The sequence below is a fragment of the Corvus cornix genome, chromosome 15, assembly GCF_000738735.6.
Source record: "Corvus cornix cornix isolate S_Up_H32 chromosome 15, ASM73873v5, whole genome shotgun sequence".
Lineage (NCBI taxonomy): Eukaryota > Metazoa > Chordata > Aves > Passeriformes > Corvidae > Corvus > Corvus cornix.
This window is the reverse complement of record NC_046345.1, coordinates 12706701-12733835: the sequence shown is the minus strand read 5'-3', so window position 1 is coordinate 12733835 and position 27135 is coordinate 12706701. Positions and strand designations below refer to the sequence as shown.

At 45.7% G+C, this 27135-nt stretch overlaps 1 protein-coding gene across 1 annotated transcript in view; it reads left to right on the top strand.

The window, feature by feature from the left end:
• Positions 1 to 27135, top strand: part of FBXW8 (F-box and WD repeat domain containing 8) — a 53079-nt gene that overhangs the window by 3099 nt on the left and 22845 nt on the right. The window contains exons 2-5 of the mRNA XM_039561031.1: positions 91 to 195; positions 6371 to 6535; positions 6779 to 6867; positions 21899 to 22056. Of these exons, the coding sequence (XP_039416965.1) occupies positions 91 to 195; positions 6371 to 6535; positions 6779 to 6867; positions 21899 to 22056 (517 nt within the window). The remainder of the gene's footprint in view (positions 1 to 90; positions 196 to 6370; positions 6536 to 6778; positions 6868 to 21898; positions 22057 to 27135) is intronic.

Sequence of the window (27135 nt, the reverse complement as noted above, 5' to 3'; positions counted from 1 at the left end):
CCATCCCTTCCCCACACCATGGTAATTTCTCCTGCTGTCAGACTCTGTTAAAGAAGCCTCACAAATTATTTTCTCCTTTTTCCTTTCCAGAATGAAATCAATGAGGTTCCTTTCTTTGATGTCCAGCTGCCTTACGAGCTGGCACTGAAGATATTCCGGTACCTGGGCAAGGCTGAGCTGGGAAGGTGTGCTCAGGTAAGCGCTGCTGGCAGTTTGCTGCTCTGATACCGCTAAAAATTGGCAGAAATGGTGAAAAAGCAGGCACCTCGATGTAGGGCAGGGGGGTGGTAGCCCAAGGAACTCAGCTGGTTGTGCTTTCACTTACAGGAAACAGTTCCAAAGCTGAATATTGAAAAAGTAATGGTACATGAGCTGGGTTTACAGCTGCACTTGAGCAGAGTTAAATAAAACATCTGTGGCTTGGGCAGAAGCGAAGCCTTAAAATTAAAAATAAATAGTGCAAAGATATTTTGATTCAAGTGAGTGTGTTTAGAAGCATTTGTGATTCAAGTGAGTGTCTTGCTGCAGTATTTAGAACTCAGCACTTGGCAGTGCTAAGGGCATGGCAAGAGCTGCTCCTCCCACTTTCCAGTGTGAGATTTGAACCACAGACACTGGAGTAGTAACTTTTTGTCTACAGTATTTTCACGTGAGGCTAAATTCTTGAATGACCCTGATTTCCTCCCCCCCAGCCCTGCAAGGGGTTTATATTTTTATTTTCTGATACTTTCAGATAATGCTCTCAGCAGTCAGTACTCAGGCATGGTCTGTAATTTATGTATAGTTGTAAACTGCCTGTCTCTTCAATAGCTTTACTGAAACACTCACACTGCATTCTGCTTGGGGTTGTTCAGCCCACACTGTTGGGCCTTTTATTTCCTTTCTTCACACACTGAATGATGAACCCCCTCTCTGAATGAGTCTTCAAAGCAAACTTAATTGGCAAGTGCTGATTACCCTGTGAAGTCAAGCAGAATATTGTGGCTATAATTCCAGCTTGTCCCATGGCCACTGTTTTGGGTTCCAGGTTGGTGTTCATTAACTCTTACATACCAAGCACATCTTGCAACTTCACAAAAATCTAACCAAAGCCATTCTTTGTGTTACAAACAGTGTAAGGCATGGTTTGAGTGGAAGAGGAAAATGTTAATGTGTGAAAAGTGAGAAGTGACAGACAGGGTCTGTTGAGGATGGTAAACTAAACAGAAATATTCTGCGAATGGCCCAGGCTTCGAAAGGAAATTGGGCATTTAATGTTCAGTGTGAGTGTGTTGTGGTGTTAAATAGCTACAAGTGGCTATTGCTTAAATCTTTGACTTGCTAATGCCTTTTAGGAACGGGGACTGTTAAAAGAGAATTAATTCCCCGTGCAGGGCTGCTGTTGCAGAGGAAAAAATTCTCTAGGATTATTTTTCGATGCTGTCCAGGACACTGAAGCTTTCAGATATGCTCACGTTTCTGTCCCTTGAGGTACTGCCATCAGTAAAGGTCACAGCCCATGACATGGCACAGGGTTGCATTTTTGAGGTGGATTAGTTTAAATTTATTCTTTCACTCTCTTTTTCCTCCCTCTTTAGGCATGATCAGTTTACCTCATGGCATAATGAAAAGATTGGCTGGTGGAGGGCTGCTCCTTTTCCCTGTGCTTGGGGCTGCACTGGATTTCTCTCTCCTTCACTTTGCTTTTTAGTTTGAACCTGTTCTCATAAGATGTGTTCTAACACTGACACAATTTTCCACATTTCTCATTCTCCTCTTCCCAAGTCATTGTTCCTTTGTGGCAGCTGACAGGTAGCTGAGCAAGTGCCCAGTGTTTTACAGGGCTTTCCCAATCAGATGAATATGCAGTGCAGAGCTGGCTTCTTTTTAAGTGTTCAAATAAAAAGCAGAGCCATAAAAATAAATAGCATTTTCATTTTTCTCTTGGTGGTTTTGTTTTTGAAGGGGGGGAGCCCTCTTCTGTTCCATGGAAAACCCTGCTGCTTTATGGCGTTATCCTAGAAAGGGTTTTTTTATTAAGGTGCCTTGGGATTTCAGTGAAATTGGGCCAGTTGGTGGAATTGGCATCATGATCCATGTGAGTGCCTTTGGAGAAAACCTGTTTGCTTAGTTCTTTATGCCAAATTGGTAACCAGCTAACAGCAAAGGAGCCTGACTGCCGAGCCTCTCTGAGATTTAATCACACCACAGACTGTCTGGAGAACTTTAATTTCACCTTGATATTTCCCTCTCCCTCACTCCCCCACAGCTTTTCTTTGATTTTTGGAATTTGGCCTATAAAACACAACCTGTCTGTGTGGCACTGGAATTACAAAAGCCTGTAAATAGCAGTGTCCTCAGTGCCTGAGCTCTGGTGGGTCTGCAGTAGGGGGCTGACATTCAGTAGCACTCACCAGACCAGTCCCCGCTGATATCCCACATTTGGAATTCAAGGAGGAAATCCAGGGCTTCATGTAGCACAGAACAGACCAGAGTGATGCAGAATTTTCCCCTGTGAGCACCTTTTGATTGTGTTCAGACCACTGGCAGAAATATCTGTGCCATGAGTGACTCTCCTGTGAGCATGAGCAGGTTTGGGAACAGTCACTCCCTCCTCCTGGTTGGGATGTAGAGGGAAAGGAAAAACCATCCCTTGGGACACCACAAGTGTGACAACCTGAAGTGTCCTTGGGTTATTTGGGGCTGATGCTGTAGGTACATTAATTTTACCCATGGCCTGGGGACCTGGCCTTTATGGTGTCAGCTTTGGGATAAGGGGATGTGTCTGAATCCAGCAGCACTGAATTTTGGCAGTTCTGTTTCTGAACAGATCAGTGGGAAATTCCCATGACCTGTTAGGTTTTCATCTTAGAGAAGGTTTAGAAGTGTTTACCAACACAGGAATTGTGTATGTATCTGGGGCAAGGGAGACTGTTTCTAGGAATTTAGGAGTGAATTGTCGTGCATAAATCAAGAGTTTCATCTGCTTGCCTCCAGGGCTTCTGGGATTGTCAAACTGTTGAGGCTTTAATGTTTATACATTTACAAAAGAAACTTGAATGTATTTTTTTGAGCATGGTTTTGCATTAAGGTTGTTCATGGGTAGAAGCAGTCATCCATCCTCCTTGTGATTCACAGAGAGAGCAGAGAAATGGATGGATAAGGATATCCCTGCCTTGGGCTGATCCCCCAGCAGGGGAGATTCTGCCCCTCTCCCTCACTCAGGTGGGACCCCCACCTGCAGCTCTGGGATCCCCAGCACAGGAAGGACCTGGAACTGCTGGAGTGAGACCAGAGGAGGAGCTGCTCCAAGGGCTGGAGCCCCTCTGCTCTGGAGCCAGGCTGGGAGAGCTGGGGGTGCTCACCTGGAGAGGAGAAGGCTCCAGGGAGAGCTCAGAGCCCCTTCCAGGGCCTAAAGGGGCTCCAGGAGAGCTGGAGAGGGACTGGGGACAAGGGCTGGAGGGACAGGACACAGGGAATGGCTTCCCAGTGCCAGAGGGCAGGGCTGGATGGGATATTGTGAAGGAATTGTTCCCTGGGAGGGTGGGGAGGGGCTGGGGTGGAATTCCCAGAGCAGCTGTGGCTGCCCCTGGATCCCTGGCAGTGCCCAAGGCCAGGTTGGAAATTGGGGCTTGGAGCAGCCTGGGACAGTGGAAGGTGTCCCTGCCATGGCAGGGGGTGGCACTGGGTGGTCTTTAAGGTCCCTTCCAGCCCAACCCATTTTGTGCTCAGGGCTGTGAGCAGAAAGGATGAGCAGCTTCCATCAGAATGGGTTTGGATTAAACACTCCTTGGCACTGTTTGCTGTACTGAGCTCAAAGTCCAGCTAGCTCTAATTGAGGCCCCTGGTCTCAGCAAATGAGCCTTGACTCTGCCTTTGTGTGTCTGGGGAAGAAAATAAACCTAGTGAAATAAAAACCATTATCAGATGCAGAGGGATGAATAAACCTTCATTAGGATTTGAGCCAGTTGATTTAGATGGGATTAGAAGAAATTTTGAATTTGATGGAAGAGGTGGGGTTTTTTAGGGGAAAAAATACCCCCAGGGACAAAACCAAATAGCAAAGCCTATGTCAGCAAAAGCCTTTGAAGTCCTTCAGAACATTATTACTTGCTGAACTATAAAATATAAAACTGTCCCTATGTGGAGCTCAGGGGAACCCAAACTTTCTTTGCTGAGAACAGTTGTAAAAAGATAATAGGAACACTGAAGACAAAATTGAAGTCAGGACTCCAGATCTATAAACAAGTCTGTAAGATGTTGTCATTGATCCTTGCTGGAGTTTCTGTGTAGTTTAGATTTGGAAAGAGTTTTAACAAGAGCTTTGCACATCTCAGCTCCTCTCCAACACCCAGCGTTTGGGTGCACGTGAATAAAGCCATAACGCCCTGGCTTTGGGGGCCTCACCTGAAACTCCAAGTCAAGCAGATCTAATAAAGCTGACTTGAAGCCAACGGCTGGTTTTAATGCTGCAGCCCACAGTGGTGCTGTAAAGTGAAATGCTTGAGACTCTTTATTAGTGATTTTGTGCAGCTGAGCCTCGCTCAGTGGGGTTTTACAAGGGGTTGGCATGCGAGTTTGGGGCTGTAAGAAAAGGCTGGGTTAGGGACTCTTTGGAAATCCAGGCTTGTAAAGCAGCAGGGTTCGCTGTAATTTGATTGAAAAAAAATCAGGATAGGATAGGATCTTTATTCCCCCTGAAAGCTGAAAAGGCAGTCGAGATTTTATGTAGCTTCCCCCCCCCCCCTTTTCTTTTGTTTTACTGTCTTTATAAAATGCTTTTAAGACCTTGAAACTTGAAAGGTCTGTGCAATATTGTCTGTTTTGGCAGACTCAAAGGTGTGTGTTTATTTTTGATTTTTATTTTGGAAAGCCAGGCAAAAGCTGGCCTGGTTTGGCTGTGCTTCCCTGTGCGTGTGCTCAGCCTGTCCCTGTCAGGAAAATGTGCTGCTGTTTGGGGAGGGGGCAGAGGTTCTGCCTGGGGAGCTCCTCTCCTGCTCCACAGCTGCTCTTTTGGTGTGTCAGCAGAAAGCTGGTTTAGGTTTCTTTTTTTATTCTTGGAGCAATAATACAGATATTTATCCTACTTTCAAATCAAATTGAGAGCAAATTCCTAATGGTTTGAATTTGGGATTGCCTCTTTTTGGTGCTTTTGATATTGCTGAGTGTGTCCCTCTAGGGACAGGAGCACTCAGCACTGCTTTTGGGTGCCAGGGTGATGTATATTGCTGGAGAAGCCTCAGTGCTGGTTCTGTCATTTCAGGGCATTGTTTTTGCCCTGTGCAGGTTGTTTCCTTTGTCAGAGGATGGAAGGGGATTGTCTTCTCCCTGCCAATTTGCATCGAGGTCTCTGGGTGATTAAGAACATTCATTCTGCTGCATTTGGATATTCCTATTTGAGCACTGCTCTTCTCTGTAGGTCTCAAATCTTAAAAACACTTGCAGGTGACTCAGATCACCCCTTTTTTCATCATATTAAACATTTTATGTGTGTGTGTGACTATGGAAGAAATGGCAAATAAATATAAAGGTCCTGGGAGAGTTTGTGTCCATGGGAGGCTTGGATTCTTGGCATAATCTGGGGACCGAAACAAACATTAGATGCTTAATTGTAACTTACTAAAAATGATGTCAGTCTCAGAAGGTTGTTTTAATCTTTTTAGAAACAGAGCACAATTGATTGCTGCTTTCACCAGTCATGGCTTTCATTGGTTACGTCTGTTTTTTTAAATTAAGAATTACAGAGGGAAAAAAATAAAGCTACTTAAGTTGGCTCTTACCTCTTGAATCTTTAATTCTGAGCCCACAATTGATTGTGATGAAGCTGTTCTCTCTGGAATGGGCAGCAACTTGAGGCTGCTTGAAAAACTTAATAATTCATTCCTATTTATGCATACTGTAATACAATAGGTTATAAATCACTAATGTCATAGCCCTAATCGGGCATTGTCAGTGGGACTTCAGAGATATGGTGCTGTGATCTGAGAGGGTTTCTTAGCTACAAATATGAAAATAAATTCATCTTTTTGCTCTAAGCTCACAATTCCATCCTAATTGTTTGCTTGCTGCTTTTCCCTTCAAAATTTTCCAGTACCCTGATATTGGAGGTTGACAGTGTGGCCACTAAGCTGGTGTCCATGTTATGAGTATAAACTCAGTTACTTCCCAAAGAACCCACAGAAAACAAGCCTTTTGTTAAAGGTTTGGGGTTTTTATTCACTCAGTTGTATAAAGAGTGAACAAATATATTTGTTTAAGTAAGAATTTCGTCTCAGTGCAGGCCTGTATTGATTTATATATTTATATTTCAGATGCTATTTAATGTTTTATATTAAATCCAATTTTTACTTAAAAATTTATGAGAGATCCATATAAAAACCTTGATTTCTAGGTCAGCAGGACATGGAAAATCCTTGCAGAAGACGAAGTGTTGTGGTACCGGCTGTGCCAGGAGGAGGGATACCTGTTGGATACGAGCATCTCCGACCATTCCTGCTGGAAGCTTGCCCTCAAAAACTGCAGAGCCAGAGAACACATGTTGAAAACCAACTGGAAGGTAGGAGGGAATTTCCTTAAAGGGACCCAGGTGCTGTGGAAAAATGGCAACCTGGCTCAAGCAAGTTGGAGAGGAGAGTTGGTGGTGTGTATTGCAGCTCCTTTTTGCCGCTTGAAAGGTGCTGGGGCGTTTTTGGGATAGATGTGTTTTCTCTCAGCAGCAGGAACAAAGCTGGGAGTTTCCCAGCAGCAAAGTTTGGTGGGTGAAGCAATGGGAGCACCAACCCCTGTGTCCTCTCTGCAGAACCGCGTGGGCGCCGTGAGCCAGCTGCGCTACGAGCCCGGCAGGGTCCTGTGCGACGTCCACTCCTGCGACGGAGTCGTCATGGCCGGGTGAGCACCGGGCTGGGCACTGCCCCCTGCACCTTTAACGGAGTGTGTAATGCCCACTGCACCTTTAACGGAGTGTGTAATGCCCACTGCACCTTCTATAGAGTGTGTAATGCCCCCTGCACCTTTAACGGAGTGTGTAATGCCCCCTGCACCTTCTATAGAGTGTGTAATGCCCACTGCACCTTTAACGGAGTGTGTAATGCCCACTGCACCTTCTATAGAGTGTGTAATGCCCCCTGCACCTTTAACGGAGTGTGTAATGCCCACTGCACCTTCTATAGAGTGTGTAATGCCCACTGCACCTTTAACGGAGTGTGTAATGCCCACCGCACCTTCTATAGAGTGTGTAATGCCCCCTGCACCTTTAACGGAGTGTGTAATGCCCACCGCACCTTCTATAGAGTGTGTAATGCCCACTGCACCTTTAACGGAGTGTGTAATGCCCCCTGCACCTTCTATAGAGTGTGTAATGCCCCCTGCACCTTTAACGGAGTGTGTAATGCCCCCTGCACCTTCTATAGAGTGTGTAATGCCCCCTGCACCTTTATAGAGTGTGTAATGCCCACTGCACCTTTATAGAGTGTGTAATGCCCACTGCACCTTCTATAGAGTGTGTAATGCCCACTGCACCTTTATAGAGTGTGTAATGCCCACTGCACCTTTAACAGAGTGTGTAATGCCCACTGCACCTTCTATAGAGTGTGTAATGCCCACTGCGCCTTCTATAGAGTGTGTAATGCCCCCTGCACCTTTATAGAGTGTGTAATGCCCCCTGCGCCTTCTATAGAGTGTGTAATGCCCACTGCACCTACTGTAGAGTGTGTAATGCCCACTGCACCTTTAACAGAGTGTGTAATGCCCCCTGCACCTTTAACGGAGTGTGTAATGCCCCCTGCACCTTCTGTAGAGTGTGTAATGCCCACTGCACCTTCTATAGAGTGTGTAATGCCCACTGCACCTTTAACGGAGTGTGTAATGCCCCCTGCACCTTCTATAGAGTGTGTAATGCCCACTGCACCTTTAACAGTGTGTGTAATGCCCCCTGCACCTTTATAGAGTGTGTAATGCCCCCTGCACCTTTATAGAGTGTGTAATGCCCACTGCACCTTTATAGAGTGTGTAATGCCCCCTGCGCCTTCTATAGAGTGTGTAATGCCCCCTGCACCTTCTATAGAGCGTGTAATGCCCCCTGCACCTTCTATAGAGTGTGTAATGCCCCCTGCACCTTTATAGAGTGTGTAATGCCCCCTGCACCTTTAACAGAGTGTGTAATGCCCCCTGCACCTTTAATGGAGTGTGTAATGCCCCCTGCACCTTCTATAGAGTGTGTAATGCCCACTGCACCTTCTATAGAGTGTGTAATGCCCACTGCACCTTTATAGAGTGTGTAATGCCCACTGCACCTTCTATAGAGTGTGTAATGCCCACTGCACCTTCTATAGAGTGTGTAATGCCCCCTGCACCCTTTATAGAGTATGTAATGCCCCCTGCACCTTCTGTAAAGTGTGTAATGCCCACTCCATCTGCACCAGGCTGTGTAAATCCCACTTTGCTGTTACCAGAGCGTGTAAAGCTTGCTCCATCCTTAGCAGGCTGTGTAGTGCTTCCTCCACCTTTGCCAGGCTGTGTGATGCCCACTCCATGTTCACCAGGCTGTGTAATGCCCACTCCACCTTCACCATCTGAAATCTCAGGTGCTTCTTTTAGCAAATACAAAAGCAACACCTGTTTGAAGCATAAGAATGGATTCACCTGCAGTTCCTGAGACAGGCTGTCCTGAAGTGACTGATAAGGATGGTTATCTACAACTTATCTCAGCAGCTCAAATTTTTATGGAACTATTCAAAAGTGATCTCATGTACAAGTAGTCCCTGTAAAAGCTCAGGTGTTTTCTCATGAACTCCATCTATTGTTTTGCTGTGGAAGCCCCCCAGAATGTATGAAACATTTTACAAATCTACTGAAAAATGTCCCTTTTTAAATGTTTTTCCATAAAAATCTCTTAATCACAAGGATATCTTGTCACAGCACACAAAAATAACTTTAGAAGGACTGTTACTTTTCTCCATTCTTACTTAAAAGACAACCTAGGAGTAAAATAACCCACCCAAAAATAGGTAAACTCAAACTTCTCTTTTCCTAATACAGAAGTTTTCTGGACCTTGATTTAATGTTAGCTAGTCATTTGGTTTAGGCTCTTAAATAAGATTTTAAGAGCCTCACAAATTTTTGGAAGAGGTTGCAGTGATTCTCTCAATAGGTGTGAGGCTTTACTGTGTTCTGTTTGAATTTCACAGGTTCAGTAATTAGCAACCCTCCAGAAATCCCATGAGTAAATAAAAATTATGATATCCTGGGGAGCTGGGACACTGTCCTTGGTGTACCAGAGTTCCATGGTTTATGGTAGCACTTCATGTTAATGCTGTGGGATTAGAGAAAACTACTTCTAAAATACTTTAAAATTCACAGACTGGTTATAAGAAAGGTGCCTTGAAAGCCTTCATCCATGGAAATGCTTTTGAGTGCTCTTGGACTGCTGAGAGTAGAAACCTAAACCATCAGACAGCAAACCCCACTTGTCTCCATGCTGCTGCCAAAACCTCCAGCTCTTCTTTTCCTTCATTTTCTCCATTGTATTTATATCCAAACATGCAGCAGATAGGAGTTATGCAGATTAAATTACATTTCTTTAAATATTAATAAACAAAGGTTATTAATCTCATATTAAACTCAAATAGTCCATGGTTTAGCTTGGGGTATTACAGAAGCTGGGTTCACATGGTTCCACACGCTCTTTTCATATTGGTTGTCTGGTTCCTCCAGTATCTCCTGATTCTCTTGGTGAATTTACATCAGGGATGTGGTAAATTAAATAATTCAGGTTCCTGAAAACAGGTGAGCAGGTAAGAGACCACTGAGGGAAAAGCTGCATGTGTGTATCCTTTAGAAAAAGCAGTGTTCACTTAAATGACTTTCCAGTGATTTCTCTGAAAAATGAATTACCTCTTTACGAAGCTGTGAGCATGTATTTGATAAAACAACATGGGGAAATCAGAATTCAGCTGTTTGAATTTGGCTGGTTAGTAAATGAAAAGTTTAGAGTATTAGAACACAAAAATTGTTATATTCTTTGCTGTTTAGTGCTTGTCCTTCACTCTGCTTTGTCTCTTAATGAGATAAATGGTAAATATCAAACAAGGGGACTTCAAGTTGTAACTAAAACTTCCAAGGACATCAGCAAATTGTGCAGGGAAATACTTTATGTGCACTTGGGAAGTATTTAGGATGTTGAGGAATTTGTTGGGGTTTTGTTGTTTGCTGTGTTTTTATTTTTTAAATCCAACCATAACCATCCCCTGTCTCTCCCAGCTTATAAAATTGTACTTAATGGCATTGTGCTTTCAAACTTGTCATAAAAGTGTAATGAATCTGGTGATCAATAGCAAACTGTTGCGTTCTTTCAGTACTGAAGAAGTAATTTAATAGCTGAGGTTTACAAAGTCAATTCTCCTCTCAGTATAAATATCAATTATCTGTTATGTTTAATGATTCTCTCTCCAGTTTCACAAACACTTGTGTGCTCAGCTTTGCATGGGAATAATCAGTGATTACAGAGGGACTTGTGTGTCTGAGCTAAGCTGGGCTGTGAGTTTGCAGGGCCTGGGAAGTCAGTGGTGCTGCAAATGCTAATCCAGAATTGTGGGGCATTTCCCAAGGTTTTTCTATGCAGTGGCTTGGGACATCACTTATCTTTCTTCTGTCTCAGTTGCTGCACCAGAGGCTCAGGGCTGCTCAGTTTTCAGCAGGTTTTTTGGTCATAACTCCCTCAGCCAATTCTGGGGCTCCAGCCCGCTCCCCAGCTCCGTTCCCTTCCCTGGACACGCTCCACCCCCTCAAGGTCCTTTTTGTCCTGAGGGGCCCGGAACTGAACAGAGGATTGGAGGTGCCCCAGGGGTGCCCAGTGCTTTGTCCTGGGACACCCAGGTGCCTTTTGCCTTCTTGCCCACCTGGGCACACCTGGGCTCGTGTCCAGCTGCTGTCACCAGCACCCCCAGGGCCTTGTCCGCCTTGTGCAGCCACTCCTCCCGAAGCCTTTAGCATTCCATAGGGTGACAGTGGCTCAGGGTAGGACCCAGCACTTTGCCTTGGTGATGTTCTGCTCCACAACTTTCCCTGGCACTGAGCTCAGGCTGACAGGCCAGTATTGCCCTGGATCCTCCTTCCAGCCCAGCTTCTACTGGGCATCACAGCTGGCTGCAGTCCCCTGGGTAAATGACCTCCCTGCTGGGAAAGGATGGGAAGTGGCCGGGTGAGCTCTGCCCTGCTCCCTCAGTGCCCTGGGGCGGATCCCATCCGGCCCCATGGGACTGTGTGTGTCCTAAGTGCTGCAGCAGGATCCCAACCATTTCCCCTTGGATCGTGGGGACTTCATTCTGCTCCCTGTCCCTGTCTTCCAGCCTGGGTTTCCTGAGGACAAGAAGGCCTTAATTCCCTCAGCCTTTTCCTCATCCTTTTCCTCATCCTTTGTCACTGTTTCTCCCTGATCCAATAAAGATGGAGATTCTCCTCAGCAGTCCTTTTGTTGCTGATGTATTTATAGAAACATCTTTAATTCTTTTTCTGGCAGTAGCCAGATTAAGTTCTAGTTGGGCTGGTTGGAGAGAGGAGTTCTAGGTGCAGGGAGCAGGAATGCTGGGGCTGGTGTGTTTTGGGAATCTTGGACAAAGCCTGGAATCACTGATTGATTTGAACCCGTGCGCTGCTGGGCCTGATCTTGTCATCTTCACTGTCCTGCTTCAAATTCTGCTGCAAAGTGGAATCATTTTTATTTTAGTTGCTGTAGAGCTTTTGAATCTTTCTGCAAGGGAATTGATACAGGTTGTGGGCAGAGTGACTTAAACCAGCAGCTCTGGGTGTGATTTATAGAGGCGCAGTTCGAACGCGTTCAGGAGCAGCTCTTTATTACTCTGTGAAGGAAGCAAAGACACACTACACAGAGAAATGCCCCTGTTCCATGCACTCTCCACTTTTCCCCACACTGCTGCCCAAGCTGAAGCCAGGAGATGGCAGAGTATCAAGGATTGATTAAGTGCAACCTGAGCTGGGAGTCGAAGGTGGCTGCGAGCAGCTCCCCTTTGTGCGAGCGCCGCGCGGGTGCTGCCTGACATCAGATAATTCAATCTGGCCTGCACGCAGAGCTTCTTGTGTTTGTCATTAAAATTTCATCCCAGTGGTTACGAGGCTTGTTTTCTGGGTCAGCCCCTGAATCCCTTTTCATTTGAGCCAGTGGTGGTTGTGGTTACCTCACTCCCAATCAATGTTGTATTCGCCAGCCTTTCTACGGTTACACATCTCGAAGGATCTTCTCTAAAGGGATGATGTTCTCCCCCTCATACTCGACTCAAATGGAGTTTCAGCCCTAAGTCAGAGCTTACTTAAAGCAATTATATAGCTGCTTGCTTGGCTTTTAGACATTCCTACTGGTGATGAGGCTCACTGTGTCTGATGCTGTCATTTGCCATACAGAATGCCTGGATTGCTTCACTTTCTTGTACTAAAATCTGAATTTATCTGGGGTTTTTTGAGCAAATGCATGTTCAGACAGTAAAATTGCTACTTTTTTGCTACTTTTTTGTATTCTTGGCAATGTAGTCAGAGGTTGGGTCCTCCTGGACAGTGAGTGATCTCAGAACATGCATCTGGTCCTTGCTTGACCTTGTTGTTCCAGAGGATCCCGAGGTGTGACATGTCCGTGGCATGCTGTGAGACTGTTGGCTGCCTGACTGGCTCTGGAATACTCACCTGTGGCTGTTCCTGAGCCCTGTGCTGACCTTGCCTTGTGCTGGTGGTGCCTCTGTCCCCTCATGGCTCACCCCTAAAACCACACCAAGTGGGCGTGAGGGGGATGTGTTAATTTTTTAATGCTTGCAGAAAGGGCACGGTGGCTTTACTGCTGCTGGTGGCTCTGAAAATAAAGAAACAGAAGAGGCCTAGAGTCAGACCACCCTTCCCAAGACCCGGAACTATAAACTATCAGCTTTTCCTTTTTTTTCTTCAGTTTTCCCTGACTGAAGGAAGAGTGGTGGCCTGTTAGTGAAGAGCTTGGCCACAAACCGGTTTAGCAGATGCTGTGAGGAGTCCCTGCACCTCTTACAGACTGGGAAATCAGCCCTGGCTTCTCTTGAAATTTTAATTTCAGATGTTTTCCTCCTTCCCCACTACGTACTGCCAGCTTTCCTTGAGATTTGAGGAGTTAGGGCTGGTGAGATTCATCTGCTGATTGCCTTGATAAACCAGCAGTCACATTTCCTCCCCTTTCAGGGTGGAGCACACCTGGCACAGGTGGTGTTTCCCCAAGTGATGCTTGATAAAGGCAATGAGAAGCTAAGGAAGAACTTGCTGAATATCCTTTGTGGTTAGTTAGGGAAATCTGGACGTTTATTTCTCATGCTGACATCCTAAATGCTGAAATGATTTTATGCAGTTGTCTTCATTCTGGTGAGTCTTGTGGGAGCACTCACAAACAATTTGGGCCTTTCAGTTTAAGTCATTTTGAGCAACATCTACACACAAGTAGCTGCTCCTTTATGGTGAGTTCCTTTGTTCTCTTCCATCACCTCCCACTCCACTTTCCTCTTGCTCAAAGGTGACCTGCAAATGACTTTTTAGAAGCTGGGTTTGCTACTCTCTTTAGTTTCATAATGATGTGTGAAACTAGCCCAAAAGGCTTGAAAATACTTCACTGCACTTTTTAAAACTTCAGTCAGCTCTCATCTAATTTGGATTTTTTGCTGTAGGGCTTGTGGGTTATTCTCAAGGTATTTATTATTAGCTCTTGCATCTTAATTCAGTGTGCAGACCTGAGGAAACCAAAATATTAATTAGTAATGAAAATGAACCAAAGTTAACAAACTGAAGACTTCCAAAAGCCTGAATAAACTCCTGCCTTGTTTAATTGCTTAAATTTCACTCGTATGATGGCACAACTTTCTTAGGTTTCTCCCTCCCCTCGCAGGGACTGGGAGCCAAGATGTCAAACAAAGCAGAAGGTGACAATAATTGCTTTTTTTCTTCAGCCTTCCCCAAACCTTTTGTGCTCTCTTCACTCATCCTCACCACTGTTAAGGAGCAGTGTCAGGCCTCCTGTTTTCCAAGTGAGTCACCCTTGGAGGCTGCACACGGGAATGACATCACGGGTTCAGAGGGGTCGGTGACAGACGGCACTTGGGTGAGGTTGTGTTAAGTGACAGCCAGGTTGGCTTTTCTGTCACCTCCTGAAAAAGAGCCTTTCAGGTGAAACCAGGAGTAGAAGGCTGATGCTGACTCTTTGTGGAAGGTGCTTTTCCAGCCTGCCTGGCCACTGAGCTGTTGCTTTACATGCGGGGTTTGCTGCTGCAGGGATGTGCTCAGTGATGCCTTCAGTGTTCTCAGTCACAGGCAGTAATTTTGAGCTTGTAAATCCTGGTTTTCTACTAAGGCCATACAAACCCATCCTTCTTTCTACTAAGCTTCCTGAAGATTTCGTTTTTACTCTTTGGGCTGTCACCAGCAGTGCCTGGAGTTCAGGTGCTGCCTCTCCTCTCTGCTGCTTGCAGCATGTTGCAGTTTGTGTTCCTTCCAACAAGCAGACAGATCGATTTACAGCGTCCTCAAATGGTGTTTTCTAACCTCTGTCTGCTACTGGAGCTATTGTTTTAGCTGTTGTTTGTCCTTTGTGACATAATAGGGCTGATGGAGCTGAGCCTTCCCAAATTCCATCATAATTCCTCCTGAATTCTTGTGGAAAAGATAATTTTTTTCTCCTGTACTCACAGTAATTTGTTTCCTTGGTAGAGCAGCTGCTTTAATTAATGGGCCTGGGCTGATGCAAGCCACTGGAACCTAGATCTAAGGGATGGGAGATTTTTGGCCTTAAAAACCAAATTACTAGAAACAGTTTGGCTTTTTCTAATTTCTGCTTCTATAACTGTTCATTAAATTGTTTTCCTTACAATACAACCCTTTGGCTTGTTTCTGTTCCCTTGGTATGACATTTGCATGCACTTAATATAGAAGGTGAGGCAGAGGCAGTGAGGATGGTGAAATGTTAATTTTGTTACACATAACAGAACTACACACTGCAGCAGCTTAACCCACTTTTTTGAGTGATAATTTCCTAAATAAGGCCCTGAAAACGAAGGTAGAAGCTCTCTGCAGCTCCATTTCTGTGAGGGCTCCACAGATGGGCGTGGGTTGGTAAATTGGAAAGTTGGGTTCTCAGCAGAAGAGTTTGGGAACTGATCATGAGGATGCTCAGAATGGATTTCCTACATGCTAAATCTAAAAGTGCTTCCAGATCCATTTTGGGACACATTAGTCACATTTTTCATAGCAGCACTTGTATATCAAGCAACCCAAAAGAACATTTGGATGAAATCAGGGAGATTAATTTTCTACTCTGCATTCTTCTACCAGCATTAGGATTGTTTAAAACTCTGGTTTTGGTTTACCCCCATCTGTTTTCCCTTGTGTTTTATGGTGTAGCTTTCTGCTATGTAACAGAAAATTTTCTCTTCCCTGTTCCATTTGTGTTTTATTTTTGGCCATTGTTCTATTTATATTCCTTTCTGCCACGTAAAGTAGTTCTTTTCTGCTACCATTTGTTTTTCCTGAATCCTTTCCTTAAGGAATCCCTCAGCCAAGCTACCTGTTGGTTACAGTTGGCAAAATACGTGTATCCAAATACCTGGGAATGAGAACACAGGGAGAATTGGGAACTTTCACCTCTTCCAGTCTTTGAGGCACCTCATCCTGTGGTAGATGTTTCTAAGCAGTCCATCATTTATCCCTCACTTCAGAGGAGTACAAAGAAGGTGCTAGAATCCCTTTAATTCCAGTATCTTTAATTGTGATTGAGGTACCTCCCAACGTGCCACAGTTCTGATGGAGAGGTGTTTTGAAATTGGACATTTGAGTTACCACTGCCTCACTTGGGCCTTGGAGAGAAGATGAAGCTCAGGAGCAATTTGAACCGACTTGAAGGCGTTTGGGCTTGGGTTTGCATGTTTAATTGGGCTTTATTCTTGATCCTGCTGAGGGGGGAACTGACTGATACCTTAATTAAACACATGAAGGACTGGAGAGTTGCTTTTGGTGGAATAAGGATGAAAGCTCTGAGGTGCTTGTTGGAGCAAGACAATGCAAAATACTCATTATTTGACTTGCTTATCAACAGGCATCTGTTTAAACAGAGACTGTTACTGGAGCAAAATTCCTACTGACTTCAATAAAATGCATTGACATTGTAAGGACTTCATAATAAGATCTTTTGAGTATTAACAGATGGTCACTGACTGCCTGAAACAAAGTTGTTGGGGTTTTTTTTTTTTTTTGGTTTGTTGATCACCGCAGGTATCTGGAAACTGAACAGACTTTGCCTTCTGGAAATCAGACCTGACTGTGAAACAAAGGGGGTTCTTTCTCCTTCCTTTTCCTTGCTATAATTTCTTTAGAGAAAATATGGAAAATGTAAACTGGTTTCTGATGTGCTTTATGAGAAGTCTTTGGTGACCAGCCCAACTTGGTGCAGCCAGCCTTGCCCTGGAGGGATGTGCTTGAGGCAACGCCAAAAGTGAGTGGCACCAGCATCCTGTCTGAACAGAAACCCAGTGAGGGTCTCGTTGACCCTCAGGTTGGAAGTGAAATTCTGCAGTGCCAGCAGTACCCCAGCCATGAAGGAAAGCAGTTTGTCTTTGCTGCTGCCGTGGACTGAACGAGCAGAGTCTCGACTGTTTGGAAAATGTTCCTGTTAACAGTTTTTCTTTTGTGTATTTGTCAGTTTATATATTAGTTGCAGTTGTACTTTGCACAAACACTAATTAGACAGCCATCAACACTCAGGGCCAAAGGCTTACTAACAATGCAACTGTGATAGCAGTGTCTTAATTGGTTGAGTATAATTGTCATTAGGCAACCATAAAGACATCTGGGGCTCTGGAGAGAGATCAGCCTCCCCCTCCTCCTCTTCCCCAAATTTGTTCTGGCTATTGCTATCCAACACAGTGGAGCTTTTTCAGATGAGATTCTGTGTTTTGACCAGTTTCCTGATGTTTTTCTCCTTATGAAATCGTCTGCCTCTTCAGCACCACTTCATTAGAGCCGTGCCCAGCCTCCAGCTCTGCTTCCTCCCACATGTGCTCTGCACTCCACCACCTGCTTCCCAGATACTCATGGTGGGGCAGCAGCAGCTTTTAACCCCCAGCTCCTTCTGCTTCCACTCATGTGAGAGGGCACGAGCAAAATGTTCATGTCATTACTGCCAGTAAAAAGTAGTCAGAATGCTTTTGCTTAGTGAGTAGATATTTTTATTGTCTATGAATTTAATTTTCTCGTTTTTCTGTGCCATGTGCATTCCACCTATTGTTGCTCCATTTCAGCAAGGTTTTGATGCATCTCTGTAAAGCTTAAGCTGAATCTCCAGGCTAATTTTTACATCTAGATCCATATCTGTTCAGAACCACAGAACTGGCTCGTTGAGGAGAAGTATATTTAGAAAAATACAGCTTGTCTTTTCTCCTGCTGCTGCTGCTTCTCATGTGTCTATACTGAAATATTCCAAAGAACGTGGGCAGAGTGGAATGTGAGTCCATCAAAGAAGCTGAGTTACTTGGGTGGAGAGGCTCTGTTGAACATCAGAGAAGGAGAAATGTGTCTGTGAGTAGGGAGAGCTGGGAGCCAGGTGTGGTGTGGATGGAAGGAATCAGGGAAGGGGTATCAGGAGAGGGGGAGATTGGCCTTGTGAGCAACAGGCTTCTTGTTGCTCCCTGTTGTGCTCAGGAGAGGAGAGCAAGGCTTTGGACAGCCTTTCTAAATGAAATGAAGCAGGTGTGGTCTCTTATGGGGGTTATTTTAGGGTTTGGGGTTGGTCTGCTGGGTTTGCTCAGTGCAAGTGTCTTGTATCAGGTGTTGGAGTATTTACCTGCCCCTGCAATAATCAGCTCATGGCACCCATCAGGGGAAAACAGCAGCAGCTGAAAGCTCTTGGTAGCAGAGCAAATAGGATGTGTGTTCATTGTTGTATTAAACAGGAAGGGAGCTTTGAGGTGGTTTGGGTGTTTTTTTCACTCCAGCAGAAAGCTAAGTGGGCATTTCATTGCCATCTTGGTAGAAAAATCAGTAACTGAGGGGGTTTGGAGTGCTGTGCTTGTTCTTGGGCAGGACTTGCATCTGGGGTTATTTCATTGAGTGATCCCAATGAAGTTTTCAGGACAAAATGTAAAAGTTGTGGTGGGAAATGAATAGAGATTTTGAAATTACCTAGAAATAGTGCAGTGTGTTCTTCTCTCCAGCCATCTCTATTGATAGGGCAGATTTGCCAATTATCTGCAATAAAGCAGCCTTTTTATTTTTTTACAGCAAGGCAATGCTTTAATAGTTTGAAAGCCTTTTGTTGTGGTTACAAATTGAAAGTGTGGTGCTCTTTACAACAGCATTAAAAGCGGCGAGCTGAACCATTAAATTTTTTTTTTTCTCCTCCTGAATTGGATTCATCTGTGTTTGAAATTCTTCCAGTTCAGTCCTGGTGCAGGCCCAGTGCACACTGGAAATGGGCAGTGGAGGAGCTGGTTTATGTCTCCCATTTCCCCAGGCTGGTTCCCTGCCCAGACCTGGAGCTCCACTTGTGTTCCCACCATGGTCTTGTGGAACATCTCTCCCAATCCTTCAGCTTTGCTGCGTGGGACTGCACTGGAAAGGGTGGGAATGGTGGGAAATGAGGGAGGAGGGGTGCAGGAAGCCTTAGGAACCCTCCTGAGGAGCTTCTCCTGTGCTGGCACTGCGGGGATTTCTGGACAGCCACGGGGGAGGTTTGGTGGGCTCTTGCAGGGCTCTCCTGGCACATGGAGTCTCCCTGGTCTGTGTCACGACAGGACTGCAGGGAGCACCAAGGCCAGGATGCTCTCAGGGATGGTTGGGCAGTGTCTGAGCCCACTGGGGCACAAGTGGACAAGCTCTGGTGTCCTGCAGGTCCTGGCAAGGGCTGGGAGAGCACAGCGGCTTTGTGGCATTGGAGGGAGAGCTCTCCAGCATGTGCTGAGCCCTCAGGGAGGAGGAGGCTGCAGGGTGGGCTGATGCAGAGCCTGCCAAACACACAGGTCCCAGCACAAACACATCAGAATTCGAGTTAAATTGATTTCAAATTAATGGTCAGGAGTGTTTGGTGGTGCTGCTCCAGTTTGAGCTTGGCTTAGAGGTGGTTCAGGTGGCTCTTAGTGAACAAAGAACGGTTCAAACTAAATTTTGACTTGATTGAATTTTGAGATAAAATTAATTGAAGGGTTTGCTGTGGTACTGTGATGTTGGATCTCTAATTCCAGGATTGCAGTCATTGCACTGTTATTTTTGGTGGGTCCCTTGTGTTCTGTGCTGTGTAGGGAAATCAGATGCAGTGTGCCCTGAGAATTATCCAGCCCTGGGTCTCTCTTCTTCTCCTGCCATTTTGTCCATCTCTTTCTTTTTACATCTCCAGCCTGGACTATGTGAGAGCTACACTAGGAGGAGATGCTGTTCTTCCTTGTTTATTTAGACATGAAAACAAATATTGTGTCACTGAGTTCTACCCATTCTACCAGTGTTTTATGTCTCCCCTGAAACTCACTTTTCAGTGACAAGAGTATTTTGGCTTCCCTTGGGAGGAATCTGCTGCTCTTGGCAGTCAGGAGAAGCTTGAAAACACGACCCCAACCAACCCTAACATAAGGAAACAAAATTCAGCTCAAAATTGAAACACTTCCAAAACATTGTGTGCCTCTTGTTGAAGGGGACTGCAGCAGATCTGTGCAATCACCTGTCCTGTTGTGGGTTTTCTCCAGATTTTGAAGCAAAACGAGCCCTTTCTAGTTTTGCAAACTGAAGATATTTGTTGTGAGCTGATCCGCACTCCGTGTCCGATCCAACGTGAAGCATTTTGCTTTGGGGAAGTTTCCTTCATGGTCTGTTCTTCTTAGACTGTGCTGCTGTAAATTGGAAATGAAAGCAGGATTCAGAGGGGGGTTTGGGCCTCGTTTGCAGAGGGAGGAAGAGGGAGAAGTGTCCCACCCTGTTCTCTCATTTCCCTGCGTGTTCCCCTGTAAAGCCCAGCAGAGCAGGCAGGTGACAAGGACACGGTTCCCTCTCTTCCTGAGCGGTGCAGGGGATTAATGTGCATCTCTCTCAGCCTGACAGATTTCCCCACCCCCCTGGGCACTTTAATCCCTTCTGTAGATTGGACCCTTTCCACCAGGAGATGTTTGTTGGGAGTGATCTGCTCCCAGTACCTGGAGCCCCGGGCATGGCACTGCCCAGAGAACTGGGAAACCTGCGTGCAAGTCCCACATCTGCTGAACCTTCCTTTCCTTCTTGTCCTGTGTAATTAACTGCTTTGTTTTCCTCTAAGCACAGCACAGCCAGATTCCCAACCATTTGACCTCTCAGGCTTGTAAGAATTGTTCTTTCATAATACTTTGCCCCCAAAAAGCAGGATGGAACAACAAAGGTGACAGAGCAGGAAGCACCTTTGATTTTCCAAAAGAATCCAAGTGTGAGCTGTGGCAGAGGAAGACATCTGACAGTGTTAATTATCACAGTTTTGTCAAAACTGGCCTTAAATAATTACTGACCTGTGGTCTTTGACCTGTTGTAGAAGCAGCTTCTTCTCTGCTTTGCCTGTGATTGTTTTTCCTTTAATAGTCTCTTGTGAGGGCGTGGATGGCCCAGGGCAGTTTATGTGTTGTTTGCTGTGTAACAACCTTCATTCACTCAGATATATTCACTATTATCTGGAAAGTTTAGCTCTGCTTCTTTATTTCCTCATTGACAAGCTGATGTTTAACTACAGTTTTTGTGATATTTTGGTGAGCCTTCTGCAATGAAAGAACTGCTGCCTTAATTCTAATGAGAGCACTTAGTTGAATTAATTAATTAGTCTTCAGAGATGTAGGTAGGGTGATCTGTTGATGAGACATCAAGAAATTTCTTCTGTAAAAAGAAATTTCTTTCTATAAAGAGCAATAGGTTGGGTGGGTGCTTGTATGGACATAGGAAAACGCTCTGGTTCAACACAACCAGCACCACAAATCTTGAAAGACTGAAAAGAACCAATCTGAAGTTTTGCCATGACGTAGTTTAGGCTTGTTCCTGATTATGTTTTTTCTCTTGAGCCTGGCTCTCCTTGTGTGTTAGTTGCAATATTGATAGTGGTAGCTCAGTTGTGTGGCTCACAGAATCACAGAATGAACTAGGCTGCAAAAGACCTTTGAGATCATCAAGTCCAACCTATGACCCAACACCTCCTCACCAGCTAAACCGTGGCACTGAGTGCCACGTCCAGGCTTTGTTAAACACCTCCAGGGATGACGACTCCTCCACCTCCCTGGGCAGACGATTCCAGGGCCCAATCCCTCTTCCAGTGAAGAATTTTTTCCTGATGTCCGACCTAAACTTCCCCTGGCGCAGCTCAGGGCTCTGTCCTTTTATTCTGTCAGTGGTTGCCTGGGAGCAGAGCCTGACCCCCACCTGGCTACAGCCACCTTTCAGGGAGCTGTAGAGAGTGATGAGGTCACTCCTGAGCCTCCTTTGTTCCAGGCTGACCAACCCCAGCTCCCTCAGCCGTTCTTCACAGGGCTTGTGCTCCAGGCCCTTCACCAGCCCTGCTGCCCTTCTCTGGACATGCTCCAGCCCCTCCACATCCTTCCTGAGCTGAGGGGCCCAGAACTGGACACAGCACTCGAGGTGCGGCCTCAGCAGTGCCCAGTACAGGGGAAGGATGACTTCTCTGGTCCTGCTGGCCACGCTGTTCCTGGTCTTGTAGCTCCAATTTCAGTTCACCTGCCTGCCTTGGTAGAGCCGGTGCCACATGGAATAAACGGGACTAAAATGGGCAAAGCTGATGGGTTTGTGCCCAGAGGACGGGGGGAGGATCAGTCTGGGAGCTGTTTTAACCCGTTTGTCTTCCTCCCTTCTGCTCCAGCCATCTCTTTTCAGATGCTGTGGGGTGAGCAGTGCCCTTGTTTTGCAGGTACACCTCGGGAGAGGTGAGGCTGTGGGACACCCGCACCTGGGACTACACAGCCCCCGTGCTGGCAGCAGTGGCGGGCCCTGGAGGGGCTGGAGCCCCGCCACACGTCTCCTTTGTGAGGATAAACAGCTCCCTGGCTGTGGCAGCCTACGAGGACGGTGAGCAACCACAACTCTCCTCCCTGTTACAACAACAACAACAAAAAAAGGCTCTACGAAAATGAAGCAGCTGTGCTCAGCTTTTTGTGTGTCTGTAATCCTGTGTATCCACACACACGCACACACTTGCTTTTATGTGAGAAAGTTGGCCAATAACCCTAAATGCATTAGGAGGAGGCATTGGAACATAGCACCCATTAAAACTGAGCTTTAATTCCTACTGGAGCTGCTGCACAAAGCTTGAGTGCCAGGCTGTAGTCCAGCCAAGCTATCTTAAGCAAATAACTTGTTTTGCTATAAAAATATTAAATATTCTTCCACCAGCCTTCTCCTCTGGCCAAAACTCCCTTGGGGTGCTGCAGAGCTTTGTTACGGGGATGGTGGTAAACTTGGATGTCTGATTAATCCCCGTCCCTCTCGCTCTTGGCGTGGTGTGTGCATGCACTGAAGTGTTGGTTTGCAGTGCTGGGTTGTTATTATATACTTGGATTTAAAGAAATGAAGCTTTGACCTAATATTTAGTGAAACCCTCATAAAATCCTGGTTGTATGCATTGTTTTAAATATCCTTAGAGGTTTTCTATAATGGACAACAAGAGCCAGAGACCAACATCTTCTGGATGTGGGAGCAGCAATTAAAAAAACCAGGTTTGAACAGTGCTGGCTGTTCTGGGATCCTAAGATGAGGGGCTCAGGCAGAATTCAAGTCCCATCATCTTTCTTTAAAATGTATAATTTAACACTTAAAATGGCTCCTTGGGTATAAATAAAGAATATTTGTACATTTAGAGAGCTTTGTACACATACTGTCTTTGATCCTGGCGTTTGTACAGGTGAAAACAAAGCAGAAGGTGGATAATCCAAACAAAATCCCTACTCCACACATTTATTTTTAAAAGTAAATTAAATGCTTCATGTGTTTTAAGATTCTCAACATCCTTAGCTGTTTTTCTAGCTTGGATCAAACTGGGATGGTTTTCTGTGGGTAAAAATTGTGTATAGGCAACATTTTCTGACAACAGCAAATCTGGTGTTATTAATATTATTTACTTGAGTCATAGGAAATTATAACACAGCTTTAAGTGCTGGCTTTTTTTCCAGTGAGCCAAACAATGACTAGCAGAGGGTCTTTTGTTTGTTTTCTAGTTTCCCACTGACTAATCTAATAATTTGTCTGGGTTTTTTGCCTGTCATATCCCTTGCTGTCAGTGCTGTGACTGAACTAGTTTGCATAAAGCTCGGCATCTTTTATTCTTTTGGGTAGAAATTTTAATAGGCTCTCTGATATGGCAGTGACTCTGATTTGAGAAGCCTTGGTCAGAATAGATTAGTTTCTATGGGAATAGGGAAATAAAAAGATCCATTTTAGCAGTGTTTACTAACTGCAAGCCGAAAGCACATATTTACACTTTGGTGCAGAGAGTTATTTTAAATTTTGGGGAGGGAGCGGGCGGCTTTGAAGATAATGTGTTTGATTGTTCTTTGTTGTACTTTTCCAGCTCCCTTTCCTCTTTGTTTGTAAGTTTGACTAACCCAGAGAAACCATCTGCTCGTGTTGGAGGTGGTGCTGTCAGGCAGAGTCTAGACTTCCCTGGCGGATCCCTGGCTCGTTGCGATAGCATCGGCTCCTCCCGGTCCAGCAGGGCTCCCGCAGCGCTGCCCTTGGCACCCCATCCCAGGGAAGGGCTGACAGGCACAGCCTGCCTTGCTCTGCTCCTGCAGCTCCCTTCCCAAGGCACAGCAAGCAGAGCAAGGAGACAGGTTTGTCTTCCCGGGATGCCCCTATCCAAAGTGGGTTGTCACTCCACGGTGGCACTGAAGGAAAATGGGATTGTGGCTCCTGGTGAATGTTCCTGACGGCGCCAGCCTCGGAGAAACAGGCTGCAAGGAGAGGGGAAGGAGGGAGAAATGGATGGGGAGCAAATGAAGTTCCCTGTGCCTGTGCCAGCGCTCAGTGGGGGCACTGGATGTACACCTGGGGCAACGGGACTTGGCAATTCGAGCCACAGTTGTGATTTTTGAATTCCAACCCACTGGCCTCATATTTCTTCTGCCTTGTTTCCTATTGTCAGCACTGGCAGTGCTCCAGTTTGATTTTACCACTAATTGTGTTGCACGTTACCGAACTGAAATGAATCAAATCAAAATGCTTTTCCTGGAGCATTAGATAAAGCAGGCGAGGGTTCTGGGTAATGAGCAGATGCTGCTAATGCAGGGACAGGAGAGGCCTTGCCAGGACTCCATCTGCTCCATGCTTGCCTGCCTTTGGCTGGGAGCCACAGCTTTTGGGAAACAGCAGTCTCCTTTAGCCACCCCTCTCCCCCCTGCGCTCTGGAGTCTCATGGTTTGACTTGAAAACAACGTGCAGCAACAGGAGAACAGAACTTTTTCCTGCTGTCCTTTAAATGCCACGGCCACCCTGGTGCAGCCACGGCAGGGGACACGGTCCTGCTGCCCTGCTTGTGCCCCCTCAGACCCACTGTGAGGAGCTGGTGGCCCTTCACAAGCTGCAGAGCCACTCCATGGAGCAAGGGAAGGTGGTTGCTGCAGGGATCAGAAGTGCTGCTGCCTGCCGCAGGCTCCAGGAGGGGAATTCTGGCAGCGCTGCTTTTTGGGACTGGAATTCTGTGCACTTGTCCTTTCTGATGCCCCTAAAGCTGCCTGGGGGTGTTGTCCCTTCTGTACCCTCTTTGCAGAGTGGTGGGTTTGGTGCCTTGCCCTGAGTGCTCCTAGAGAGCGGGAGCATTCCAGGCTGGCTGGAGTGAAGGAAAAAGTGTTAGAAGGAAACTACAGGAGCAGGGGCTGGGCTATTTATTTATTGCCATTGGTGGCTGTGGGTGCAAACTTCTTGGTTTGGGTGAGCAAGAGTGTGGTTTCCCATCCCAGTCATCCCATTCCCCATGCTGGGAATGAAATAGGGTCTGTGCCTTCTCTGAGGGACTGCCCAGGGTTGGTATCACATGGTGGAGGTAAAATCTGGGGGCGTTTGGTGGGAACTGGTGTGGTAATGGTAGGGTGAAGGCAAGGCTCTTATCACTGATCTTATCACTGATCTCTCACTGCTTTGTACCCTCAGTACCTGCTGGAAGTAAAAATTAAATGTAAACTGTTGGTTAATGAACTTCAAGTGTCTGCTAAGGTTAAATTGGCTCCTCTGAGTAGAAATGTTTTTAGGGAAAACTCAGAATTCACAATAAGAAGTTTCGATACTCCAGGCCGCTGCTCATTTCCACCCATGCTTTTCTTATACTGCTTGTACTTCATAGAGATATGATATAGCTGAAAATTATAAATAAATTAATGTTCCTACTTTGGAGTAAAAAAAAACACCTCTAAGGAGCCATAGAATCACAGAGCAGCCAGAGTTGAAGGGACCCACAAGGATCATCAAGTCCAAGAGTTTTCAAAAGGTAAAAGAGAGTTTTATTTTGTTCAGATCGGGGTAGAAGTGGCAAGACCACAACTCTGAAACAGGACAAACATCGTGGAGATGATGTGAGTTCAGCAGCTTCTGGCCTTCCCACGCAGTTGTGTTTAGAAGCTGAAGTGAATGAGTGTGAAAACCACGAGCACGTTTGGGTTCCGTGCTCCAGCACAGACAAAATTCTGGTTCTTTAAATTTATTTTTCAGATAACGCACGTGTAAATTGCTTTACATCTTTTCCAAAGCTGGCAGCAGCCCCTAGCTGACAGCAAATGCTGGTTTTAACACACAAGAGCTGATGCAATGGGACTTCAGGATCTGAGCTGGGATCCTCCACGCCCAAATCCAGCCCTCCCATCCCAACCTCCTGGAGCAGGCAGCTCAGGTGGGCAGTGCCCTGTGCTGTGCCCAGCTCAGGAGGGGCTCAGACAGGCTCTGTGACGCTGCCAGACACAGCCAGGATAATATTTACAAATGAGATTTAACTCTGTTTCCCTCTGTGTTTGTGCTGCCTTTCCCTGTCGGAGGATTAGGGGATTTTACAGGAAGAGAGATAGTTGGTTTTGTTTTAATTTTGTAGCAAATGCAGAGAGAAACCTGAGGGGAAATAGATGTAACAGCTGCTTTTGCAGGATGCCTTTTGTGCTCCCAGCCCTGCTGATGGAGGGAGAGGAGCCTCCAGCCCCCCACCTTTGACGCAGCAAGAGCTGTGCAAGGCTGGCTGGTGCTGCCGAAATTGGGCGATCAGTCAGGATCAGCACTGCACTCTCTGAGGCACAACAGGCTCATGCTCAGTGTTTTCTCCAAGTACCTTCCAACCTGGAGGGAATTGCAATCAATGGACCTTTCATCAGGCCACAGTTCAAAAATATATTGGGTTGGGAGTTGACTTTTTTGTCGGATCTGGGGCAGAGTGTATAAACAAGGCTGGTGCAGTGATTGTCATGTCGAGTGTCAGCATTACAGCAGCAGCAGCAGCTTCTTGCCCTTGTTCTCTTGAGCCAGGATGATTTTCCAGCTTGCTCATAATTCTGAGTAATTTTGGGGAGTTATTGTTGGAGTTCAGTTGGAATAATCATGATTATGGTGCAGATTTTAGCGTGCCGTGAAAGTGCTGCTTATAATTTTGATTTAATGACCTTCTAACACTTTCAAGATTCCAGTATTCAAGATAAAAAACAGATAACGTATGGTTGCAACCTTAACTTCACCTTAGCAGAGGAATTGCTGTGGAAATGAGGCACTGGGCAGTGCTGGAGGCAGGAAGACAGACTGTGGAGAGCAGTGATCTCATCTGCACTGCTAAATCTTAGCCTGATTTTTTTTATGCTGCCACACTAATAACCTGAACTGGAATGGTGGAGGATTTTTTGCTCTTACCCAAACATGATTGACTGCTGCAAAGACTTGCACGCCCATAAATACCTTTTGCTGTTTCTGTAGTGAAATGCAGAATATTCTGAGCAGCACTTTTAGCCCTTGTAGCAGCTTTACCTATTTATAAATCCAGTGGAGTGTTTGCTTTTTCTGTTTTCCTTCTGTCACGATCCTTGTGGGTCCCTTCCAACTCAGGATATTCTTTGAACTCTCCTTGTTACTCTTTACTTCGTGCTCCTTCATTACATGTGAATTTGGGACCTTACAAGTCACTTTTTT